The sequence below is a fragment of the Euwallacea fornicatus genome, chromosome 10 (genome assembly GCF_040115645.1).
Source record: "Euwallacea fornicatus isolate EFF26 chromosome 10, ASM4011564v1, whole genome shotgun sequence".
Taxonomy (NCBI): domain Eukaryota; kingdom Metazoa; phylum Arthropoda; class Insecta; order Coleoptera; family Curculionidae; genus Euwallacea; species Euwallacea fornicatus.
The window spans coordinates 2,725,053-2,752,332 of record NC_089550.1 but is presented as its reverse complement, the minus strand read 5'-3'; the positions used below and the strand labels follow the sequence as shown (position 1 = coordinate 2,752,332).

The 27,280-nt window shown below is 37.1% G+C and overlaps 1 protein-coding gene across 3 annotated transcripts in view; it reads left to right on the top strand.

Moving 5' to 3' along the window:
* Positions 1–27,280, top strand: part of Nrx-1 (Neurexin 1) — a 52,449-nt gene that overhangs the window by 7,777 nt on the left and 17,392 nt on the right. For 2 of the 3 annotated variants that reach the window (XM_066286288.1, XM_066286287.1), the window contains exons 3-9: positions 2,778–2,831; positions 16,124–16,259; positions 20,075–20,224; positions 20,363–20,523; positions 21,054–21,080; positions 23,030–23,188; positions 26,737–26,889. In XM_066286288.1, the coding sequence (XP_066142385.1) occupies positions 2,778–2,831; positions 16,124–16,259; positions 20,075–20,224; positions 20,363–20,523; positions 21,054–21,080; positions 23,030–23,188; positions 26,737–26,889 (840 nt within the window). The remainder of the gene's footprint in view (positions 1–2,777; positions 2,832–16,123; positions 16,260–20,074; positions 20,225–20,362; positions 20,524–21,053; positions 21,081–23,029; positions 23,189–26,736; positions 26,890–27,280) is intronic. The other variant, XM_066286289.1, reaches the window with a different exon arrangement.

Here is a 27,280-nt window from a genome sequence, read left to right as displayed (position 1 = left end):
GGGCATAAATGTGCAGAAGTGTGTTAGAGTGTTTTTAACATTTGTTATACCAGGTGTTTCTTAAGCATGCGGCGCATCTTTAATGATATATTCCTGGAGTCAAAATAAAATTAAATATTTCTTTGAACATATGTCCAGAATAGCTTAATTTTTGAAATCTATAGAAATATATTTTTTAAATATTATTATTTAAACAAAAACGAATAGACAACTCAATCAAAATGTTTGTCGTTCATTATTAGGCATGATGGCATACCCACGGGGCAGGTCTGTTGGGTGAAAAGTGACCACTACCAACTAGGATACATGAATATAATAGTTAATACCCTAATTTCGGAAATTCAGCGATTCCGAACACATGTTTAAAAAATACCCTGTATATTAATGAAAACAAATACTTCCGAACGCGAATAATTAATTATTAACTAAAATGTTAATTCTACTAATGGTGCCTATTTGAATGTAAAAACTGTGAGAAATTTTTATTGAAGCATAAAAGTTTTGCTATGGAAATAAAAAGTGAAAATGACGCAAGTAAATTATATATATATATATATATAATTGTGTGTGTGTGTGTGTATGAATATATTTATTTATTTATTTATTTGTTTATTGTGGACTGCGATGGCTTCTCGCCACACAAATAACGTTTAGGCAGTTTATAAATTATATTACTTATACACGCTTAATTTAAAAAGACCTACTGAAAAATAATCGTTACTCAGGCCAAAGGTGTTGGATTTCCATACTGACTGCAAAACGCGATTTTTTTGCCTAGTCACGCAATTCACCCATAACCATCAGGCAGCCTTATAATCTCACTCACGGTTTGCGTTTACACTCATCTGCATATCAAAAATAAAAGCTGGCTTGAATTTTGGTGTTCCAGGAATCGGGAACTATTTTTATTGGTCTTGTAAGAAACAACGTGCTTTCATTGATCGCGTAGTAATTCAGAAATTTAGAACGTGAAAGTAAAATTTGGATTATGGGGACGCTGACAATATTTTTCGAAATAAAAATCTGATTGCCGTGTCATGGCAGCAGATTGCTAAATTCTCCCCCTCAAGAAAACTTTCCTATGGAAACTTTGCCCCGAAGTTATGAGTTTTCTTTAATAATAACTTCTCTTTTTGGGAGACATTTTTGAGAGTCATCGTAGCTATTTTGCCATCTGGTAACAGATAGAACAGAGAGTTTTGAGACATTTGAATCTTAACATGTTTTCAACCTTTGAATGAGCCACTTTATTTGAATGTGGCAACACAGCGAGCCTCCTCTGACAGCTACTTCCAAGTAGGGTATCCTTGTCTCACTCCTTTGTTTCATCCACCGTTCACCCGTGATAGTTTTGATAAAAGAGCAATACTGTGTTACCATTAATAACTTAAATTTGTAGCTGAAAGTAGGTATCAATTTGATGTATTCTTTTCTAAATATAAGCTAAGGAATATGTGCTCATTTGCACGGAAAGGGCAAAGTCCATTTCCTATTGCGAGGCGCTTTTGCTAATGCAGATGAAATTTCACGGTACAAGAAGGGTCATTGAACTAGCCTAATGGCTTCCTGATGTAAGTGGGTCTGTTTATTATTAGGGAAATTGCCTCCATTTACGATTATTATATATTTGATTTTCCTATTTTTTGAGAGAAAATCCACAATATTAATATGATTCCTAAAATGAAGAAAAGTTTACTGTTTAGCCAAATATCACTTTTCTTGGCGAAATATAATTAAAACTTCGTTTGGCACGTTCTTTTGTGCTATAGCAGGGCTTTCGATAAAAATATGGCTTTTCTTGAAAAAGAATAGCCAATGAAAAGAACAAAAGCCTTTTAGTCTTACAAGGATTAGTTCTTTGTGTCCGGAAAATGAGCTCACCGCCAAAGCCATATATTGGAAACAACATGAGGGTTGTTTTTATTCTAGAGTAGGTCAGATATCGTTGTTTTCAAAACTGAAAAATTCAATTTTCTCTCAACTTATTTATTCATCAGACAAATCGTTGATAAAGTCAACGACACGCTTTGCATGTCCACTCCATTGATTCGTTTTAATTAACCCCCAGAATAAAGTTCAACTATTACAAACCTGCTCCAACACTTCGGACACGTGTCTAAGTTATTCGAAATATCCGCGTGATTCAGTCAAAGTTAATTTAAATAGAACTTACCCGATTCTTGGATCGGATCGATTCGGAGTCTCTCAGCTGGAAATAAACCAATGGGGAGGCTCAAGTGGAACGATAAAAGATACAACGCCAGATTAAGAGTGGAGGAAATTAATTTAACCGTTCGGAATCACGGAAACAATACTTCAACCGGTGAAATATAATATGAAAAATCGAAGTAAACATGGCCGCCGCACACAAGTTTCGAACGGAAAAGTTCAATTTATTGTGCCGTAAGTCTCGGCGATAAACTCAATTTGGCGGGGGACTCCGGTTTTTGATTTATATGGCGGAAATTAAAATGACCACTTTTCATTTTTAGTACCCGGTCCGCTGTAATGATATTTTCAGCTCAGCAAGTCGAGGAAAATAAAATAACATCGGCAATATCGCTTTTTGATCTTCAATTAACGTCACCATTCATCGATTCGACTTGGGATCAAGATGATGTCTTTGTTATACTCCATTAATGGAAAAACACGAGTATAATCGATGCACTCAATAACAAAACAAATGACAGCTGCACTTTTGTCATTTACTGTTGCTAATTATTTCCTTGATAAAGGTGTTTTATTGTGTTGAAAATTTTTATTTGTTAAATTTCCAGTGTGACGGGCCTTTAGTAGCCGGAACCGAAAGTATTTGCGTGCCCCAATCTAGGGTGAGTCAACATAGAGTGTGACACGTTGTTAGTGTAGACATGCGCTTACCCGACATTGTAAATACATAACCTAAAGGCATACTACACTCACTTCTGTCTTAGACCGCTATAGAAAGCTTGTATCTTCTCAATGTACTATATCAAAGACTGCTTCATAAATGCTACAATAATAATCTAAACGCTTCTGGATGGTGTCTTAGCTTCTATCTATTTAGTTAGACCGACGGCAACACTGCACTGTGGCTATCTGTGTAGATAACACTTAAGCGACAAATTTTAACTGTACATGTCATTACTAATTTCATGGAGTTTAAATGACATTTGCAAGTCTTCGGTAGTTAGCACTTAGCTGTCGCTGATAAAATGGGGTCCAAACTTAAATCTGTTTAGGAAAATATGTCAAATTCCTCATAACTTTACCAAGACGATATTTTCCATGGAAATGCAAAGATTGGACCATGCGGTACTCTTGTTGAAAAAGTTACTATCAGGAGTTTCATATATTTCTTTAAAGTAATTCTAATTCATTTTTTTTCACTGGATATGGTTACCTATGAGTTTAAATGATTTGGCCCTAACAGGTAGAATACCGAGTGGTTTCTATTAATAGTGAATGTGGTGGTTAGTGGTGGTATGAGTAGATGTGTGTGTATTAGGTGTGTAGAATGTAGTGCCAACTGATTTAGATGTGATTTATGTGAACAATTGAATTTAATGTCAAGAATTAACATATAATTAGTTTATATTAAACATTTAATTTTCTCAATAAAGGATGTTAAAAAAATGTCAACGTTATCAATATTATTTTCGTGACTTTGAAGTATGGGAATTAAGGAAAAACTAAGCGTAAATTTTAACGCTATTGCGGTTTCCTAAAGTGAATGTGATTTTTGGTAAGCAAAATGCAAAGCAAAAAATGTTATATTTCTAGCAATATATTTAACGTGTGATTTGATATTTTAGAATTTGTCACTAAAACGAATTAACTTATTGACTTCTGTTCAGTGCAGATTCTTTCATATTGATATTAACATTGACCCTAACGTGTGGGTAAAGAAAATATAAAATGGTCTAAAAAAACGTGAAGGTAGCAATAGAATTGTCGACATGTCAACAAAAGTGGGGGAATTTTTTGACGTCATTTCGTCGTCAGAGAGGCTTCATGCTCCGTCTTAATCTACATAAAGAACGTGATGACTACCATGGGGCAGTGCCTTATTTGCCAAAAAATATCCTCGAAAGTGTAAAAATTATGTTTCATCCAATATTAATAGATAATTACACATTTGGCACTCATACGACGTTGTCTAAATTCACTTTTTTCCCCAAACATTGGTTATACACGTACAAATCACACTATTAAATGGTAAAGAATTCAAACCAAAAATGAGTCTATTAATACCAAAGAGAGACGATTCGATTAAAATTTCCCCCCGAATTCGTGCTTAATGGCGGAATGGAATTCGTTATTTCTTTAATGGCCGGTGAAATAATAGACCTGTCATAGGCGGTGATTTATCGGTCCACAGGTAAGTATAATAGTCTGACAGGGTCCGTGCATTTTCATATGGATTTTGCCATCATCGCACAGAATACTAATAAAAATATAAAATCGACCTATAGGGAAATTTTGGGTTTATTGGCAACATAGCTCGAAGTGTAATTGTAGTACCGGAAGGACGTTATCATGAATAATTTCAATGATTTTGAAGAAACAGTTGGAGTGAGCGCGCCGTTGCCAATTATGGTGGTTTTCCGACATAGCAATTAACGAACAACTGCACATAAAACGACGTTAAACTTCATCGCTCGGGTCCCTTGAAAACTCACCCCCCTAACGCGAAAAGTTACAACTACAAGTCTTCCTCCCCTAAAAGTCGATCCGTGTAAGGGCGGCATTATTTTAAAAGACGGCCATTGTCGTAAGTTCTTTCTCGCCGGGTTGACATTTGATCCTTTTGTGTGGGGTGTTCGTAAAAGGTGCTTCATTCACGACCCGTCGCTGATAACTAACTCTATTGTCAGCCACGGGGGCTCAATTTAGGCCGCCATCAATTAGAACGTGTTTCACCGGGTTTTAAGTTTGCTCAATTTTTTTATTCGGACTATATTGTTCGTTTTGTGATGTTGATTATTTGAATGTGGGCGGTTTTTATCGAAAGTTATTGCAACGATTCACAATTGGAAATTTTGGGTGTTCTAATGAACAAAAAAGTTAACATTTTTGATACGTTTACGACTGTTGCGGGATTTTATTTGATATCTGATGCATGTAATGTTGCATGTTTATAGTACAAAGCCATCTTAATACATTAACAATGCGATTTTCAGTGGCGTGGCTGGAGAACAACATCGCATTTACTATCCGTGATCAAATGTCAAATGTCATCTCAAACATGCTTATAAAAACACTACAAAGAGGCAATGTTGGAGCTTATTACCATCGATCGAATCTTGTATCTGTGTCTGTAGCAATCTTCATTAGCGTTGAGGATGACAATCAGCTGTAGCCAATAAAACCACCACGTGCACAGTGACGTATATACGGTGTATTATGTGTCAAATCCAGGTCATCTGGCTTATGTTGTAGGTATATTAATTTGAGTAATTTTGCGCGTATACAGTGTTGCCAAAATAATTTCTCCTCCCAAATATTTTTAAAATTCAACCATGGAGACCCTCAGATCATACTTTGCACTGGCGTGGTCGTAGTGCAACATCACCTTTATGTTTCGCTTCATCGTCATTATGGGTATTTGCAGCTCTTACAGCACAAAAGAATGCGACATTGTTGCCGCTAACACGTACTATCATTGATTGGATCTTGTATCTGTATCTGTAGCAATCTTCATCAGTGCTGAGAACATCAATAACCTCTCAGCCAATAAAATTTAATATCTTCTAACCAATTCCGTGAGTTGTCAGCGACATGTAGCTATCGGCTATAAAATATCGTTATCTAGCGATAGGGCCGCCCTGAGCAAGATCGTTACATGCCCTGACATACCTAATAAAATAAACCGGCTTCGAATTTAGGTTAGCAGCTATTATTCCTTTGGATTATTTATCGATCTCGTGCTTAAGCACTAGAAGTGGTTTTACGGGCAGCTTAGCGCACTCGGACCAATATCCAGAATAAGGGTTGTTCTACACGAGAAGCCAGTCGGTCGCACTATGGTAGATCGATAATGGATTTAAGCCCTTTTTCCCTCGTTTCCCCCAATGGAATTTACTACCTCACAGTAATCCACACGCGGCTCTTACCCCCCGAATTCACTTGTCCCGCGTTTTAATCCTGCGGTATTATTTTCCATCAGGGTTTATAGGCGGGAATAAAACGTTGAACGCCATTTTATACGGTTAACAATGTAAATCATTTGAGAGCACATTTTTATGTGCATACAAAATTTTCCGCCGCACTGAAGAGAATAATCCGCGCATACTAAAAAGCATCAGCTATCTACGACCCGCTTTTTATTCTAGACGATGCCGAGTTTGTTTTCGGGAAACGAGGCTCATGTATAAATCAAAACGTAAGTCGTTCTTAACTTATATTGTCTGAAGGTGTTTGTTCTGTGCCCTTAGAGTCGGAGTTGCCTACATCACCAAAACATTTCGTAAAAGAGCTACAGAACATGGTATTCGGTAGAGGGCAATTCTTCAAATATAGCATCTGAATGATGTCATTGCAGCTGAAGGCATGCCGAGACGCAAAGATCGCTGGTCGACCCACAGGACGTGAGACATATGATCACGTCCAGTATGCGACTCTTATAGCTTCGCCGCTAATTTTGCTTCATTTCAATAAATTCAATTACACTATAACCAGAAATTTCGTAAGGTGCAATGCATCTGCGGTTTTCGCCATTTTCCTTAAACTTTAGGGCCCTCTCGGGGCCCCTTGCAGTCTAAACGCGGGCCGCCATGTGACAGATGGATCTTCCCAAGGCGGGGAAAAGTTAAAATATATCGTGGATGTAGTTTATGTGTCTGCCATCGGGGCCCTTATCAACAGAATCGGTTTAAGAGCCTCATTATTAACGTGATGCTAATATTAACATCAAGCTGGTCTTTATTCAAACCAAGATTCTAACGAACGGTAGGGCGTTACAAAGCTTTCCGCTTACAGTTAAAGTTAACAGTACATTGATAATTCGGTCCTAAAGCCCGGAAAAACGTTTTTCAGTTCTTGGTCGGTCATGCGGAACGTTTCAATCAACCTCCAATTTTTAAAAACGGGCTGAAATGTTGGAAATTGTTGTTTCGATGCTCGTCAATACGTTATTCGTTGATTTATTTGGATTTTTGAATTCGGCCCAATGAGGTGACTAATTATTGCTGAAGCGACGTTATATTGGAAACAAGTACGTAGTTTCCACATCAAGTATAATAGGCATCCAGTTTTCTACCATCGTTAAATGAATACCTTTGGCGTAATACATTTGCGAGAAATTGCTTTTTACTTTTTTAAACCATTACAAAGGTCGCAAAATAAGAAATTCTACTGGTCTGAACGCACCCACGAAACTTCCATAAAAATAACCATCAAACGCGGTAAGTTAACGGTGGTTCCACTTTACGGCATACTTAGCACGTGTATAAACAGGTTTAATTGGCTCCAGACACGAAATTGTGATCACTCGGAGCTTAAAGGGTTTATTGCTTCGATTCTCGAGGCTTATAAAGTCGAAACTTTCAAGGCGGTAGAAGAGGGTGAGACGAAAATTATTACGGGAGTTTGTCAATTATTGTTAGTTTATGACTTTTGGTTGAGTCTGTAATTGAGAGAGAACAAATGTTTCATTTGAGAAACATTTGGGCAGTTTTACTTGAGAAATGCGCGGAGTTATACATGTCGCACGTTGGCTGACGTCAAATGCAAATGTCGTAAAAGAAACTGTAATCCAAGAAATGGCAGCGCTGTCTTTATTGCCTGTTATTAAATAAGCATGAGAAGGTGACCGGCAACGGTGCCAAATGCTTCAAAAATTCTTAGGTTCACTGGATTCAAGTAAATATATCTCTCCTTTTATAAATACATCAAAAAGTTTTTAATCATTAAATTACGCAGCAGAGGACGTACGAATCGGCACTTTGTGCCAAACACAGGTTGGCAAGTTTTAACAAGCGAACTTTAAGGAAATCCTGTAAATTTTTGTGTAACAACTAATAAATTTAACGTCAAAATAAAATCTACATATCTAGAAATGGGTATCGACAGGCCTTGGCAGTGGCAAGCCAAGAGCTAGACTCGTAGCTGTATGGCCCGGTCGCACACCCGCCACTGTCTTTTTTTTCAAAAGAAACAAAATTCGTGTGAGTACCTCGCGATATGCGCTATACAGAAAAAAGGGTCGTTGATATGGTCGTCGAAAAAACCAAAATATACGTTAAATTTATCTGAATACCATCAACAGACACTTCCAGTGTACATCTCGGCATCACGCGAAATTAACAAATCCGAAACCCCAACATGGAGAACACCGTGGGTGATAGACTGAGGACCGACGATTCTTTCGCTTTTAACATTTTAATAAACGTTTTCGAGTATCTCAAATTCAAGGACTTGTTGAACTGTGCGCAAGTGTGCAAAACGTGGCTCTGGGTCATCAAGACAGATTCCCTATGGAAAGATATTTCAGTCTATAGCTGTGCAGAACATGTGTGCATTCCAGTGGATGCGTTTGGATCAAAATTGAGGCACTTAGAAATAGTGGACCCCTACCGCCTAGCTCCTGATAAGTTCTTAAAGCTTTGTTCCCGCCTTCCCAGGATAAAGAATATCGGTTTGCATACGTGTGATGTATATCACCTGATTATCTTGGCTGAATTAGCCTCAGAAAAATTGGAGAGGATATCTGCAGAAGTTTGCTATGGAGATGCAGACTGGGAGTTCTTTGATGTGTTCCAGAAACTGACCCATTTAGATATTACGATTACACATCAAATGACGAAAAATGAGCACTATCTGTTCAAATCTAAGAAGCTTAGACATCTAAAGTTTTTCATGATGAGAAGGGAGGGCATTAAAGATAACGTGGTGTATCTAGAATTCCTGGAATCCTTGTGTATTAATATGGGGCTAGAGTATTCATTTATGCACGGCTTATTTCAAGACAGAGCTATAAGACATTTGAAAGCTCTGACGAAATTGCAAATTAACAACATGATAATTAAGTACCACATTATGAAGAATCTACAACTTTTGCCAAATTTAAAAGAATTGATTCTACTACAAATAATGGTACCACCACCCGCAACTATCCACAGTTTAATGACACAACTGGGCGAGCTCTCCCACCTTACCAGGCTCACCATGTCCTTAAATAGAATAGCAACTGTACACTCAGTCATCAGCGTTGCTTCGGAAAATTCTGACATATTTCGAGGCGTAATTACAATGAAGAACAGCCTCGCATACTTCTGTTGGCAAATCGACGAAAGTGAGGTCATAAGATCAGACCTCTACTTTCACTCGAGAGATGTTGTTCCGCTGATGTCTCACTGCATTGAAGGGGAGGAGCCCTCAGGGGCGCCTGATCCTGTTGATGAGGTGATGGACATTCGGCTCAACAAATTACAGCAGGTTTTACACCAGCACATGCCCAACACTGAAGTGGTATTGGTGAAGTCTGATGATTTGTATAGAGCTGAGAAAAATCGGTTGAGTTGTTTTGAATGCGGGAAAAAGACGTCGGCGATGTTCGGACACTATAAGTGGCGCTCTTAAAGAGGGACGTTAGTGATACTTTCTCAGTTAATTCACGGTAAACGAATTTTAGAGTTATACCCACTTTAATTTTCTTAATTCGAATCATTAAATACTTTTTATCACTCGGGTTTTACTCAAGTTCATTAAGTTAAAAAGTTGCCTTTTATTTACGTTAAGTCACGGCAGTTGCGAATGGCCCCTTTAAGTATTTTAAGTATGTTTTTGTTTACGGTAATGCGAGTCATCATTATGAACTTTTTGATTCCGCAAGTGGTTTTCAAGGGCATAATAATTCTAATAAAGCAGAAAATCAATACTTACTAAGTGACATCAACTTTGATAATTGCAAACTAAAATGAAAGCTTTCACTGGCTATAAATATAGTTCTCCATTAGTGACTGATTACCTGAAAGATTCCCATTTACTGCCTAACATAATCTCTTTTCAGTTCAATATTTTCTATGAAGAAAACTTCTCCAAATAGCTTGTTATTACATTACAAATTATATCTAATAAAAACCTTCAAAGTTCTAGAGCTCGAAAGACTGGACATTAAGAACAATGCATAAACTAATGGAATGTTATTTTGGGGTTGTTAAAGGTCCGATTGTGCAAGGTCACTTTTTTAATGAGTTAAAAGGCAATTATTTCAATCTAGTTTATAGCAGGTTGATAAAATTTAACTGACATATTTGAGGCTAATGGGGGAACAGTTTAACAGTGTTTTTAAATATCTAGGGCGGGAACAGGGTGGTAATTTACCACCATAAGGTCATTTTTTTTTAGATGAAAACTCATTATTTTCGTGTTATTTTCGAATGCTGCCCAATATTTATGGACTTCCCGCGCACACGTGACACGTAGAGTGATCATTAAAAAAATCTCAAGTAGTTAAATGTTAAAACATGAAAGGCATATCATGGAAGAATTTGTCTATTAGCTATTTGTTAGTAACAGATGTTTAATGATAATTAGTGAATGGCTTAATTAATGTCCTATGTTTACGGTTCATTGCAAGCTGCGAGGTAAGTTGAGATTCTTCGTGATCGCCCCTACGAAATTCGACTTTGCTAAGCCTGGCTCTCACGTGCTTTCATATCTACCATAAGAAATTCATTGACGTCGGGATATGTTAAGATAACGTATAACGTAATGGATGAGAACTGCATAGAATTAAAGAGATGTGAACTTTCTGTTTCTTGCGTTGGTTTATGTTATGCTCAACAGAAGAGGTAGTAGGTATAACACAACCATAAAGCCAACTTCCTTTGTTATGCATTATGTTATGCGTTATGAACTGGGGAATCCCAACTATACTCTCAATGTGATACACTAATAAAATTAGGGATGTTTGATGCTTATTTGATGGTGATATATAAAATGATGATTGATTGATCCATATCTAGAATCAACTGTAACAGTTTTATTGTGATTATTTTTTATCTATTAAATTTACTTTTTAGAATTAATTTTGGTCATGCTGTATAGTGTCCGAATTTGTTTCGTTTCATAAAATTATATAAATTAAAACAATTTTTTATTTCAATTATGTTAAAATTTCCTATTAAGTTAGGAAATACCTTTGAAACGGCTACTTTTCGAAAACCCCTCGTATTTGTGTCTAAGATTTCAAATTAAAATCAAATAAATAACTTTGGCGATATGGGTTCAGCCTACATAAATTGTCGGTATAATAACACGTCTAAAGTTAGACGTGACGAAATCGTGATCACTCCAATTCCAAAAAAGCCAAATTTCCCTACAAATAAAAAAGAATAACTGAGCTTCCAAAACTTCTTTTAAACACTGAAATTAGATCAGCCATTCCAGATATAATCGTAAAAATATCAATAAAGGTTTGTCCTGCTTGTTGTGAAGGGCAGTTTACTCTGTATATATGGTAATCTATTGTAATACATTCTGAGTATTGAACTTGTGGAATTGCGTCATCATTTGTGATATCATCGATTGATGGCCGCATGTCCTAAATAAAACTTACCTTTGATTTCAAAATTGTTTTAAGTCGTAGTTACATTAAATGTAGTTTACATCGAAGATACTACTTATCCTGGAGCTACATTGTTTAATGTCGGACAGGGCTATGGTTTAATATTATATAATAATGATGATTTCAAGTTCGTGTACGAGGCGAATAAACACATAAATCCGGATTTGAAGTTGCACCATTTTACAGCAGTCAAATAACGGTGGAAAAGAGCTCTCGGAATGTATTTGATGCAGGGAGCTAAAACAAAACGAACGTTCCAGAAAAAAATTGAAATCTCTCACCATTAACGAGGCTCAGGGTGTTAAAAAATTACATTTTTCCTGAATAACTTCCCCATTTTACGAACCCAGGTTCCCTTGGAGTACGTCGTTGACTATTCACTTCTCAATTTGAATTCTTAGTTTAACTTCGATACTTTTGTCTTATGCATTTTTTAAAATCTCTCACCGTTATTGAGTCGTTTGCAAAACGATCGAGCATTACGTGTAGCTTTCCCATTCATTAGGTTTATCGCTTTCGCGCGTAACTCAGCTAAATTTGCCAGGAAATTTTAACACTCTGTACCGCAGCGACAGAGTAAGTTTTTAAAATTTTCTCTTCAACTACAACATTCGTTTTGATTTAGTGCCCTGCATCAGACACCGAGAGCTCGGGCGTGAGTTCTGAGACATCCAAGTTATTACTTTGGGTAGATAAAAGTCAAAAGATCCACGACAAGATAGCTTTATCACGAGGATAACTCATTTTCCAGAAGCATGAAATGGAATTAATATCCCTCTAGAAACTCGAATAATTAATAAAAAAAAGATCCAATCATATCGCATCCAATCCGATTCGGTCGTGCCATTCGGCTCGGTCAGTTGCATTGGCGAATTGACAGCTGGAATTCCAATATTCGATGGGATTTATAGCAATAACGGCACGTGGAACAATAATCCAGAGATATTTCGTTTTACTGAAAATCTATGGATGACTTGACAAGAGCTTAAGCAATGAAAGTATTGTGGCTCCATTAAAAACCATCCATAGACTCCATGTTATTTGCAGCTCCAATAGCGATCCACATTCGCGGTCCATTTGGCACGTGCACGTATCCTCTGCCAGAAATGTAATGAAATTTCGCGGCCGAAATGCGCATATTAAAACGGAATGCGTAATATCTAGGTCAGTATCCATAAATTGTGGAGATGGAATGATGAGACTGGACAGTTTGAGAACCTTCTAACGCATTTGGAATCTTAACTTCTGTATTATTATATATTCATACATTTCCTCCAACTTTAAATAAAGCAGGTCCAGGTGTAAGCGAGAAAACGGACATAAATTCTCTGGAGATTTTCCTTTCCCCAAGTGAAATAGGAAATTCACGAGTTTAGAAGCAAATATAGACTGAGAAATCAGTGCCTTATACATCATACTAACTACGTAATAAGCCGTCAACCTTTGGGAGAAACCTTGAGACAAATATAGATGCGGGTGAATCCCGTTCACTGCTCCTTTGAACAACCAACTAGGTCTAGAACAATTAAGGCCCTAATCACATATCACAGGCTGTCCTCGAACTTTTGAGTAGTCGACAACGTTAGTTGCGTAGGCGAGTATGAAGTCACTTATTTCAGGCAGATATGGGGTTTTGAGATTATTTCAGCATATCTTACTCCAGCATTATCTGAGAAAATTATGCGAACCATAGAAAATTTGTTTGAAACAAAGGATAAGAAAATATTAGAAATATGGCGCTATTCATGTTCAAATCGGCTAAACGGCAACAAGACACCGTTCTTTTGGTTTGAAACTGTCATGGCAGCAGATGGACTGGCGTTAAATTGCGCACTAGGACTCGGTGTTGCCATATTATGAAAATTTCTTTAAAGAGGATCTTGAGAATTTTTTTCAAAGATATTTCCTGGGGATTTATAAAATTTCGTGCCGTTTCCTAATTGCCACCTTTTACTAATTGTTGAACGTTATAGGGATGTGACATTTAGGATGCACAGTAATACCCTATGACCGCGGCTGTAAAATCAGGATTATCAGCTTTTAAGGACGTGCAAATGAGGCGAAAAAATGTATCACAGTTGAGTGCATTGACGCTCCTGATAAGATCCTTTTTAAAACCAGTTAAAACTTTATTTATGCAAAAAGCGCTGAAAAAGTTTGTCTCTACTATTGAATGTTGCATTCCAGGTATAGATAAACGATTTCCAATAGATGAAAGTGGGGGCACTATCAGTTGTCAGGGTTATTCGTACAAAGACCGTTTGATTAAAGTTTCATGCAAAAAGGTGAATTTCGTGCATATCGTAGAAGTGGGAATTCAGGCGTAGTCGCAAATTCTGAGAATTCGATTGCACTGAATGGAGGTAATTTCACGTGAGCAAAAGTTGCTATATTAGGAGCACAAATCGCGTGTTCGTTGCAGGCTATAAATAAGGTTTTTAGAGCTAAATTAAAATCACCATCCACAGGAATGAAAGAGCTTTCGGCAAAGTCTACAACAATTTATCAGAAGATATCTTTTCAAGTTTGAAAATAGATGGAAGAAAACTCCGTTTATTTAACCATAAATCCATTCAACTGATCTCTTGAAGTACCCAAAAATGGAGGCGAGTAAATTCGATAATCATATTCTCTATTATTGTTACTTACACCAGTTTGCAGCTGATCGGTTTTAATTCAGTTCTTATTCAAAGGCCCCAAAATCAACTTTATTAAATATCACACATACATTCAGCCTGTGTGGCTTTTATTAACGATGCTAATGCGAAAAAGATGAGCTTAAACGTGAAAAGAGGGCAGTTTGAACATCGAGGGATCGTTAATCTAATGGAAAACTACGCTAATAGATTGCTAAATAATGTAACATGCATTGCTGATAGAAATTAATTATTATTACATATTGCCCATCGTTTTTGCTCGCTTTGGACAACCTGGCTTATTAGAATTCAATTTTCATTTAGCCTCACCATCTCTAGAGAAAATTTGCATATAATAAAATTTACGGTTATACGGCATACACAATGACGCAGCAGCATTGCAAATGACGTATAAATATGGGATGCGAACATGTAATAAATAAATATAGAAATAACATTTGAGGTGAATATACCGTTGCGTTACGCTGTATGGTCATAATCAATATTAATGTCAACTTTATTTACAAATTCGTAGCTAATTATTTAAAAAAATCGTGACCCTTATCGGTTTATATATTACAGCAATTTTGGCATTTTCTTTGAACTGACGCAAACCATTTTATTACAATTTCCTTTTTAAGTCTAATTTACCGAACCTGTAGAAGATTGAGTTACCTGAATCTCAAAAAATAAATGGCGGCAGTAGCTACTTATAATGTACTTTTAATGGTATTCTTGGTCGTCCGCGGGGATATAGTCGTTTTGTTAACAAATTCTGTAATAAGACCTATTGTTGAAATAAAAGAAAACCACTTAGTTTCAATTAATGCTTTTTTTAATTTTACAGTATTTTCTTATTAAGTTGGCGTAATTAAAGGTTTGAAAACATTTTCTATTTGAGTCATAACAGCAGAGTGAGTAATAATAATTTATCTTCGAATTATTTTATTTTTATTATTAGGCATACAGAGTGACGTAGGAGTTTCACATTAATACATAAGCCTCTAACAAATGATAAATAAACTTGGATGCATAGACCGCTAGCGCCACTGAGTATGTGCCGTTGATAATAAATACAAATCATTTGCCTAATTAAAATTTATTTGGAAACTCGTGACCTTCATCTATTTGAACATGAAATTCACTTTCTGATTAATTAGATAGATACTTTGTTCAGTAAATTCGATAATTCCCCCATTACGTGGTCATAATTCAATGATTAAAGCAAATTTTCCTAAAAGGGGTAATTTACCAAATCTACGACATATGAAGCAATAGTAATCTCAATTGTGTCAATTGACACGTTTGGAGTGTCGAATACGTTGCATTTCAATTTTAATGACGTTCAATAAAAAAAGACAGGAATACGTTTCACTATCTGTCATGGGTATTTTCCTTGTTTTTCGCTTAACCGATTCGCGAATGGGAACGTTCAACTCCCCCTTTTAATACACGGTGTTGACATTTGATTTTCCAAGGTTCAATGGAGTAATGTAAGAGAAATAGAGCTAAAGAGGACAATATTTGCCTTATTTAACTTGATGAGTTTTAAATAATTTTTAGAGATAATGTGTTCGTCACTTAAAGGGGTCTTTAAACTAATCGTAGTACAATGGAAGGTGGCATTAGCACAAAGGACTCGTCGTACCCTCCTAATTGAAATACATGTAGGCCTACACACGCCTTATTTCAACGTAGTGCACACATGTTACCCATTCTGGACACTCCTCCATTATTTTGTTTCCATTATCCCGAAGCCCAAAGGCCTCATCCCGTCTCGCATACGAAACTATCCCGTCTGAAGCGACAAAATTGAAATGTTTCATGTAATCTATGAATCTCCCGGAATAATCCGAAAATCTAGCGGGATATCCTGAAGTAAATGCAGTAGAAATAATTATTATTAATAAGTTGATGTAAATATCGCTTCTTGCAGGTCCTGAGGGGGAATAGCAGCGACGCGTGCGAGGTGAGAGACCCTTGCCAACATGGCGGCATATGCATATCAACCGACAGTGGCCCCATTTGCGAGTGCCGCAATTCCGATTACGAGGGCGAATTCTGCGAGAAAGGTAACAGCGAAAAAATGCCAATTTATACATTCGTTATTGGGGCCCTCACGGAGAGTGAGAGACCGCGCTTAATTGGTTTGTTTATTGCCGGGTTTCAGCCACGAGGTTTTGCTTTTATTGAGGGAACGCCGATGATGATGATGATGTAGCTTGTTTCTCACCCTCAGGGTGCATATAGTAACTTCGTAGTAAAACTCATATATTCATATATGCGTTATATCGAAGGAGCTAGTATCTTCTAGATTACAGTGTGTTTTTAATATTCTAAAGATCAAGAACCTCGAGAATCTGACTAGGACGCTCCTGCACTACCGGATTGTTATTAAAGTGAGCTTGAGAGGGCGTCGACCTGCGGCCATTCTAAAGCGAAATGTCTCTTGTTTGTGCGGAATAGCCTCGTTCAACTATTCAACCTTATTATTTTGAGCGTTGCTTTTTTCTCCTTTGTATGCGAGTGCAGCTTTAAAAACCGCTCATTTCGATACCGAGGAGAAATGCGTTTTTGAGGTTTTGTCGAGAGGTAAAATAAACAGTTTTAAGGGCTCAAACAAGCAGTTTTCGGTCCTGCAAATAGCGAGACCGCAGTTTTGGTCTAAAAGGTTTTATGTAAGTGGAAAGTTGGAGCATATGAATCTCATTTATGACTGATAAAATATAGCATAAATCTCTCTATATTTCGTTTAGTTGAGTCCCCCGCGTATTGCATAATGTAACGTTTTCACTGCTTTGTCTAGAAACTAAATTCATTTATAACAATTTTTGTTCATTCCGTGTTTAACTGCATCTAAGCCGAACATAACTGACTTTTGCCATTTTGCTTCAAATTAACCTCTAATTTCACATTAATTTTTCAATATCTTCTTTTTAAGTCATCACTTTCGGAAAAATTTGCTCTCGCTACTTTGTCCGAAATCTCGATTATTTTATTTCATTTTAATTTTTACTATCTCGTCTATTTTGTTTCATTCTCGTTTTCATTAAGAAGCCCCCAAATTCGTCGTAATCATAAAACTGATTTATCCGTGGGTGGAATTTCCATGTCGGAAATGAATTTTCTCCAACCAACTACTGCAAGTTTGCTATTTTATCGGATTTACATTTAAAATTAAATTATTTGAAGTCGGGTATGCCAGACAGGCTTGTTGGGAATTTCGCCGTTCTTTGTAAAATAAACCGCGCTTTATGCTACAATGAATCCAAATGGGGGTTGTCTTTTTTAGTGTTTTTTTTTTATCAAAACTGCAGAGATGTGCTCAATAAAATTTTACTGTAAACTCCGAGTTTAATTAGTTCATTTTCTCTTGGGATTATGTTAATCTATACGCATCAGTTAAACACATGTTTTACATTATTTGGGCCATTGGCACACAAAGACCCACAACCCTCTCCCCTCTACACTGCCACTTTACAATATATATTGATAATAACCACGTGACAATGGCTTTATGCATTTAATAAAGCTAAAAGCCTATTTGTAGCTACTGCCTTTATGGATGTCCATTTGCAGTGACATCGGCCTTTCATTAAGAACAGACCCAAAACGTAGGCCATTACGGAACTAAATCCACCAAAAACCTATTATTGTCATACAGACAAAGTTTGACTCATTATCTTTCACACCTCAATTTGAGTTTTGCAATTTTTGAACTACGCTGTAACTCAATGCAAGACCGCTTTGTCTGGATGCTCGTGAAGCCGTCATACAGGAGCATTCACTCATTAGCAAAGTTGTTAAGTGCGCTTTATTGTCGTTAGTTGGGAAATTTGAGAAGTAATGAAGTTAGGAGATTAGTTTGGAAGTGACTAAATAATGGAAGCGTGTTAATTTCCTTGAGAGGATTTCTGGAAAGACTAATGGGAATAGGACAAGAATCATCAGAAAGAGTCCAAATTGATGGGTATTTAGATACGCATTTAATAAATTTTAAAACTCGATATGAACCGCTTATAATATTTTGTAAAACGCGCAAAACATAATATGTTTTTTTGTGTGTTGCGTATGATTCCAGTTTGCGATGCTTCCGATAGGTTTATTACCCAATTAATGTCCGGCATTCTGATTGGCTCGGTCAGCCATCACGTCATATCCTGTCAGATTTTCATTTCCGTGACCGCAATTATTAGATTCATTTTTTATTGCTGCAGTGAATTTACAATCTTTACGATCAGTTCACGGAATGAAATTCGTTTTTTTCTTCTGATAGTTAAAATAAAGAAGGCGAAAATATCAAATAGTGCATGTTAATCGTGATGGTTCGTGAATTCTGGGTGGTGTGTCCGTGTAAATTTCCCTAAATCGCGTTCGAGGGACATAAACATATGCTTTCCAAAATTAGCGGTATTCTCTGGTGTCAAAAGCCTACACCAATGGTAACAACTTGACGGCATTGAGCTCTTGTGCTATAAATATCGTGAATCTTGAATTCAGTTTTCCAAAAGAAACTATTTATTGATTGTGATCTCTGTAGTGGAAAGATTGAAGCAGAAGTCTAGAAAGAAACTTACTGAATTCTCAGGAAAGCTGTGTGAGCTGAATGTAACTAAAGAGAGGGAGCAAGATACTGAGAAGGGAACCAATAAAAAAATTTGGGGCAATTTCTGTTAAATTGCTCTCAATTTCATTTTTTGCTAGTATGGTAAGAATCATTATACCAGTCAGCGGTAATCACGTTAATTTGTTAGGAAACTTGTGCGGGTGTATATCCAATCTCGTTTAATAACGTTAATTGGAAAAAAAGGAATATGTCCCTGTTCCTCTCTCTTGGCTCAAAATTCTTTCAGCATTTTCCTTTGCTCGAAGCTCGGGCTATTGCCATTTTTCGCCAAGAAATTGCCTATATTTGTAAATTCTCTTTTATCCTTGGAAAAATTTATGCATGTAATCATGGCCCAATGAGTAAGCATAAACACGTGCTTTTCAAATTCAATTAATTTAAATCAGAGTAAATATGAATATTTCAAATTTGAGCCAGAACGCTTCTTCTCAGTTAGCGGTTTTCGCAAGTTTTAATGAAAATCCAACCAAAGTCGGCTAAATTAGCTTCATTTACGCCTAAATTTGAGCGTGTTTGAGCTCGGCAAATATTTAAATTGACGATAGAAGAGGTGAAGCGCGCACATAGAATCTGTTGGCATGTTTAGTTTTCCAAATAATACGGGAATTTCAACCGGAATTTTGAAAATTTTGTTTAGTGGCTCTGCTAAATTTTTTTATTAATAATTCAAATTTTTTCAAATCTTTCATTCAAGTACTTATTTACAACGGCCGTCGAGAATATTGGAACTATCTTCGTAAAAGTCACGGGATTTTCTAGCTGTTCCGTAATATTTTTCTAATCAAAGAAAATGACACGCCGGTAACAGATATCGCTAGACTTTTAATGATGTCTTATCAATAATCTCTTCAGAACTTGAGGACATAAAGGGCTGAACATGCCGAGCCTCTTTAGCAACTCCTAAGATTTCTTTTTACAATTACGAAATTATACACCGAAGGGTCCGGTATTTAATACCGAATTATTGAACCGATAATTTTCGCAAAAGGTCACCAACAGTATGGGCGTTGAAATTAGCGTGTGGGCTCCAAATGCCAATATCCAGATTTAGTTTGGCGAGTGGAAAATCAAACTTTCAGCGGATGCGGAAAATGTCTCTGACATTTTTAGTGACCGGAAGCATGATTATTTATTGAATTTGCTTCAGGACGGCACTCGATTAATATCAGGATTGTTACTATTTCGTAATATCTCAAGAACTGTCTGTATAGGTAAATTTCGCTATAGAGATAATAATTAATTCGAACACCTTGTTTCCAGAGAAAGTCCCCTCCGAGGCCGTTTTCCGGGGAAACGAGTTTTTATCGTATGATCTCAGCCAAACGGGGGGCGAACCTATTGTCAGCACCCAAGACAGCATCACGTTATATTTCAAGACGCGACAACCAAACGGTCTCCTTTTCTACACGGGTAGGTGATAATGATCTGCCGTAATTGCTTTCCTTATTTACTGTACTACCAGGCTTAATTAGTTCCAGTTTTTCAATAGTGGGTGACCTGGAAACCTGGAACTATAGTACGTTTTTGTCAGTAATTTGTGCTTTTCAGGTGAAGGAACCGACTATTTGAATGTGGCAATCAAGGAGGGCTGCCTCAGCTTGACCATGGGCTTAGCTAACGGAAAGCAGGAAATGCAGATTAAGCCCAACAAAGTGCGCTTCGATGACAATCAGTGGCACAAAGTCAGTGTCCACAGGCGGATACAAGAGGTAAGAGAAAATTAATCCTACACTTTCCTATTTACCACCCAAAGCCTATTCGTGCACAGACTGAAAATCCAATGGTTCGTAATCTTTTATCGTCTTTGAATTGATCATTACAAATACCATCTAGCTACGTCCTTAATTTAGCAAAATAAAGAGTTTATAAGCCTTGAAATAGAGAATTTCTCTGTTTATAAACAAACGCTTTGGTTATTTTTGGTTGATGCCAACAGATATATTAATATACATCATTTTAACGTCATTCCTCGTAAATGTTTTATTATTCGTTTTTCATGTAGAGGCGCAAAATAAACGAATTTCATTGACTTATATCACGTAATATACCTATACCACAGTCATAAGACCAGTGGTTAGATGGCGCTGACAGTAAAAGCACTGCAAACTCTTCCATTAACATAAGAACTCTGGTACATGAATTGTCCTAAGTTGAGTTAAAATCAGGAATTGACTCTCATTTTTCCTTCCTTATTAGGTCGTGTTTTATAGGGCGTACTAAATCTCCCTTTTGTTTGCAGATCTCGGCGATAACCAGCTTCTGTCGGGTAAGTGATTAACAGCGTCTACTCTAATTGTATTTATTCTTGTTCGGACACATTCTGAGGCCGCCTCGAAATTTATGATGTTGCCTTCGGTCCTGTAAACAGGGCGGAAACACCGAAGGTGAAACATTTTTCAAGCGGCAGCAAATTAGGGTTAATTCACCGTTTCTGTTAATCGTCTTTGAGTTAGTGTAATCTCGGCCGATAAATCGCGCAACTTTTTGATGCCCGGGATGTAAATGGAAATAAAAGAAGTCCCATTCGAAGGAAAGATTGATGTTACTCAAAAATAATCCCACCCGTCGCGCACTTGTCACTATGGAAAACTTCCATTAATTCGTGTCTCTGGAGGTATTCGGGGATATTAAAAAAAAGTCGGGCTTCAGTTTGGGGAAGTACGAGCCTTTAAAAGCCGACGTTTTGTAATAATTAACCAGACTGAGAAGCTTAACAGTGATAACAACTCGCTGAAATGGTTAAATTAATAGCCAAAGTGAGTTTATATAATCCGTGGGTCTAAAGTATTGAAATTGACTTTAACAGGATTTTATAATTGCGTATTTTAATGACAATTTGGAAACCTATCTTATGTTGAGTGTATTGTTAGTTGTTTATGTAATCCTAATTTTTTTTTCTAATCTCATATTCCCTTCTTCGTTCAAATAATCATACATTAAAATAAATGTTGACTACACGTCAGATAAATCTAAAACTACCGTTGGAAAACAATGCAGAGGCGGACGAGTTATAACTCAAATGAAGTCCAAAAAAATCCGACATTCTTTTTTATATTGCAGGAAAAAGTATGAAGAACTTTGGGCTCGGAATATTTAACGAGTAGAGTAATGATTATAATTAATCTCGAAAAAATCAATAAATGGTATCTTTATACATTCATAAAAAATGTACGTAACTGTAATTTATTTGATCATTTAAATAGATTTAATTGCGATATTACCACTGAAAGTCGCAAAACAGCGGCAGGAACTAGCTGGGGATGCGTTAGTTACATACGCGTTCTACCAGATGGCGTCTCAAATGTGCTGCTCTTCCTGCGAAATAACTCAAGTAACACACGTTACATGGCGCCACAAGTCTACTTATCACCTCAATTACGTAATCTTTAGCAAATAAACCTCATTCACCATTGTCGAGAAACGTTTGTGGGAAACGGAGAGGAATTTTAATCAAGAAATTTTTCTACACAATGTCTCCTACGTATATTTAGGTGAATTCATGACACTAGAATCTCCTGTTTTTTTTTCAAATAAAGGATTTTCTTTGAATATTGTGTTTGTGCTTATTCATCGTTTCTTTGGGAACGTCCTCTGATAAAGTAATAAGACGGTGATTTTTTAATTGAATTCAACAATTCTTTGCCTTGGCATCTATTAATTATTTTATGGTGGTGGTCGTTAATGTCATATTATCTGATTTTTAAGGAAACTGCTATTTTTTTAAACGTATTACTTTTATGCTACTAATTTTCCTGTTTGTTATTCAAGTCAGATTTCAATTATTTCTCATAGCAAGGTGCATCGTGAACTAACTAAAATAGCGAAACCTAAAGCGCGAACAATTTCATTATTCACTTTAATGAATAATCTCGGGCATTTTCAGGTTTGAAGTCAGTTATGTATTCTGAAATACATACTAGTAAGTTTGTGTGTTCAAAAAATATTACAAATTAAAAAATTATTTCCTTTTTGCGACTACCAAAGAACTTTTAACGAAGGCTCAGAGAGCGAAGCGAGGTCGGAAACATTTTTCACCGCTAAATACAGCATTTTTCGGGCCACATAAAAAGATCGAGTCCCGTAATTGGTATAATAGGATTGCCCGAGGATGTATTTTTCGTCCTTTTTAAGTAGGTTCCTACGTGGATTAAGTCCTTTTATATTTTTGCGAGTATTATTTATTTCTTTTCCGTGACGTTTTCATTCTTTTTCAAGCTTTCAGCGGTAGTGGACGGGGTGTATGCGGACCATTCCCACATTGCGGGCAAATTCACCATACTTTCGTCGGGTAGGGTGTATGTAGGTGGCAGCATCAATCCCAGGGCTTTGCCGGGAGCGAGGGTGCACAATAATTTCGTGGGGTGCATGAGAAAGGTAAGTTTATACATTCTTGTTGCTTGAATTTTTGTGTGGTCGGTTCTGAGAATAGGCCCAGTAGAATGACATATTTTGTTGGGTGTAAACAAGGGCTAAAAAGTTTAGTTTTCAAAGATTTAAGCGCCGAGGCATGCATATGGTGTCTTATTTGAATGGTTCGATTCTTTAAAGATTTCAGATTTTACATCTCGGAAAACACAAAAACTTATGAATGTTCAAATATGAACTGATCGTTAGCAAAATTACGAAATTTGAAAAATGCAACATTGAGAGAAACAGTTATTCTTAACATGGCGTCTGGTTGGCAATTCTCTACGTTTGCGTAATTTGCTATCGCGGGATTATATTCCCGATTTTGGTTTGGATATGGTGTGACCGATCCGCCCTTTCCCGTTCCTCCATCTGCGACCGTCGAGTTCTCTGCCAAGGCGCCTTGTTTACCGGAATAATAAATAAATCCAGGCCCTGTCCTACTTTATTTTAATTTCCCACACCCCGCGTAAGCCTTTGGATCTTGTCTCGTGGAATCCATTAGCGAAATGTATCGTCCGTGCCTGGGCACGTAGACGTGAGACGATTCAGGGATTTAATACCGCATGGAGTCGGCCTGTTTCGAATTTCGAGTTGGATTCGCCACACTCGAACTATCCTAATGAAAGAAATATATAAAAAGAAAATCTTGTTACGATTATAATAATTCTCAAGCGGGATATGTTCCTTGGATTGACAGATACACACAAAACACCTGTCGATTAGTAAAATAACTTTTTTAACATCATTTTTTTCCTTTCAAGGGAATGACAAATAACATCAGGCAACATGACTAGACATTGTACATGTGCCGTTATTGTTAGGTTAAATTCAAATACTTTCGATTAATTAATCTCGAAAATGCAGTTAATAGACTGAAAGTCTACTGAGAAGGTCATATACTCCTTCGAGGAAAATTAGTTAGGCACACACTCTACCAGAGAGCTGAGTTGAGCTGTGGCTTCTGGCTAATTCAACTAACAAAGGATAAGTGGTATCACTGCCTAAAAGTTTTATCTCCTTTCCGTGGAAATTCCATTCGCCATTGTCAAGAAATTTTTGGCCGAATATTTAATGTAGTGTATATATACGCCGTGACATGGAAAAGAGAACACCCCGTAAAAATGGTTTTCTTTCAATAATTTTTGGTATGCATATTTCTTACGCTAAAACAAATACTTCATTAACAAATTGAACAAATTTAATTATTAAAAACCAAAAAAAATTTAATAACTTGTCGGTCCTCCGCGGTGTCTTATACATTCCTATACACGTTTAGTTATGGATCTAATGAAGTGATTGATGTCCTCTTGGGGGATCTCATTCCAGTCCAACTAGGCAGCATGAAATAGCGCCTCTAGGGTTTGTGGGGGATGGGGTAAATTATGCAATCTTCTACCGACAATATCCCATACATGTTCAATCGATGATAGGTCTGGAAATCGAGATGGGTAGCAAATTGATTTGATTTTGGTGAAAGAAGGCCATAGTCACACTAGCCACATGTGGTAGTGCATTGTTTTGCTGAATAACAAGATTAACAAGAGTTTCCAGATAAGGCATAAGATGAGGTTCCAGGAGTTCTTGGATGTATCGTTGGGCTGTTATACTGCCTCTAATGAAAAGTAAAGGTGACCTGCTATCACATACAATAGCACTCCAAATTATTACCCCAACAGTCTGATGGACTTACCTCTGTATTGTAAATTGCGAATCCCGGCTTTCGCTCCGTTTTCTTCTTACTCCTTCCCAACTATCATGCATACCCAAACAGAATCTGAATTCGTCATTAAACACGATATTATCCCATTCCAAATGTCAATGTATCCGTTCTCTGCACCACTGCAGTCGGTTTTAACAATGATTCAAGGTGAAGAGTAACCCAAAATGAGGACAGTAGGAAATCAGTGCAAAACTTCTTATCCGGCGATAAATAGTTCAAATTTTAATAGGCCTTCCATACTCAGGAGCCTAGTGATCCGCCAACGTCCTCGACGAGACGAACCTATCTCTTAGGGCCATAATTCGAAAATGGCGATCTTGGCGTTCTCTAGTTTTTCGGGATCGTCCAGTACCTCTCCTTCTGCCTGTTTGTTCTTCGTCGAATCGTGCCTGAGAATATCTCACTATAGTGTTTACACTACGGTTTAATCTAGTGGCCATTTCCCTAAATGACCGGCCGGCCTCTCTTAGACCCCTTATTCTCCCCCTTTCGAACTCGCTCAATTGATGAAAATTTCGCTGCATTCTGCATCTAGGCATATTTGATTAATTTAAAAGCACTTTTTGAGCATACTGTGCACCAATATATGATATTTTGCAGTCACATTGCCGATATTTTACTGCAATTTTTATAGTAAAAAAAAAAATAATTCCTGATAACTCGTAAATACATTGATAAATATGGCTGAAAATTTTATCGTTTTTTGTGTTTATGTCTATAAACATGAATACTAAAAATTATTTCAATAAAACCATTTTTACGGGATGTTCTCTTTTATGCCGTATAATTAGCTGGTTACCACTGGCGGGCTGGATATAGGGGCTGGACGTCAATAATCACCGTGGTCAAAATGTTATTGAATGCCAAATCCTATTATTTACTGATGTAAAGACAATCAAAATTCACATTACTATTGAGTGTTACATTTTAAAAGTCTAATTGCATAGGTATTTACATGCATGTGACTGGGGCCGGCAGTTTGTTTTGATGCTGCGAGCCCGTCCCTGGAGACCTGATAATGGCGCAGCGTCAAAAATTATGTTTGGACGCAAACCAATTTTTATATAACGGTAATACTTAATTTCTAATTGAGTTTAATTGTGAGTCAGTAAACTCAAAATTTAACCATCAGTGCGCAATGCTGAGGCAACTATTCAACTGCGAACTCTACCATAACTCGACTAATAATATCCAGAAATGATGCTACTTTAAAATGTTCCTCGACTCTACTGCTCTATTTCGCAAAAACGTTCTTGTCTCACTAATTTGACGTATAAAGCCAGCCTTTGTTCCAGGGGAGAATTCTCGTAAATTTCCCGAATTGAAGTTTGAAAAGGAACAAAAGTGCGACGGCATTTGTGCGATAACTCAGGCTCCATGTTGCCCGTTCGGGCCATTTCCGATTTACGTTAGCGTGCATAAATAACCGTCAAACGGGGTATGTGGGAAATTGCGAAAAGTAGAAAAGTAGTCTTTTCTTGGAGTGTCTTGTCAGTTTTTGGCTGATTAGTAAAGTTCAATAAAACCCCTATAAGCTATTCGCCGACATTAAATCCTTTTTCTTATGCCTCGCCAACACTGGATCTAATCCAATTTCGGTGGAAATTTGTCGTCGGGGTTTCCGAGGGTGATAAGCGGAGCAGACGGGGCACCTGATCTTCGATGGAGTAAATTAAACACGCTGTTTTTCATTAAGATAAAAATGCGTGTGCTAAATTGAAATCGCGCACGATACTATATAAATTACTTTATTACGTCAAGGCGTGTGGTAAACGGTTTCTGCATGTTCCAGGTGGAATTTGTCGCTGACACGCTACGACTGAATTTGCTAGAGTTGGGCAAATCTGGAAACCACCTCATCCAGGTGGCCGGCCGACTGGATTACAAATGTCCTACGGGAGAGACTCACGATCCAATCACGTTCACCACTAGAGAGTCGCATTTGGTAAGATATTGTCACCCTCTTTTCCTTAAGTCGGCCTTGAGTCGAATGAAATTGTAGTGCTGCATGTGGCAACTGACCGAATTTCAGTAATAATTTTATAGTCGACAATGCGCTATCGATTTTTGACATCATAAATTGAAGGTCGTAAAAACCGATGAACAGAGCGGCAGGGCTGTAATTACGGTTAATGAAGAATTCAATCGATTATATCGCAACAGGGCGATAATGTTCCGGTAACGTAATGGCACGGAAATCGGACGTTTTCTTATTGACATCGTTTACCTGTTCCTTCGATCGTTTTTCGTTACTGCGGTCCAATCCAGTTGCTTGGAAGTCTCGATTTTTAACAAATCTTTCTTGTTAAGTTGGCGAAGGAACTGTCAAAGATATG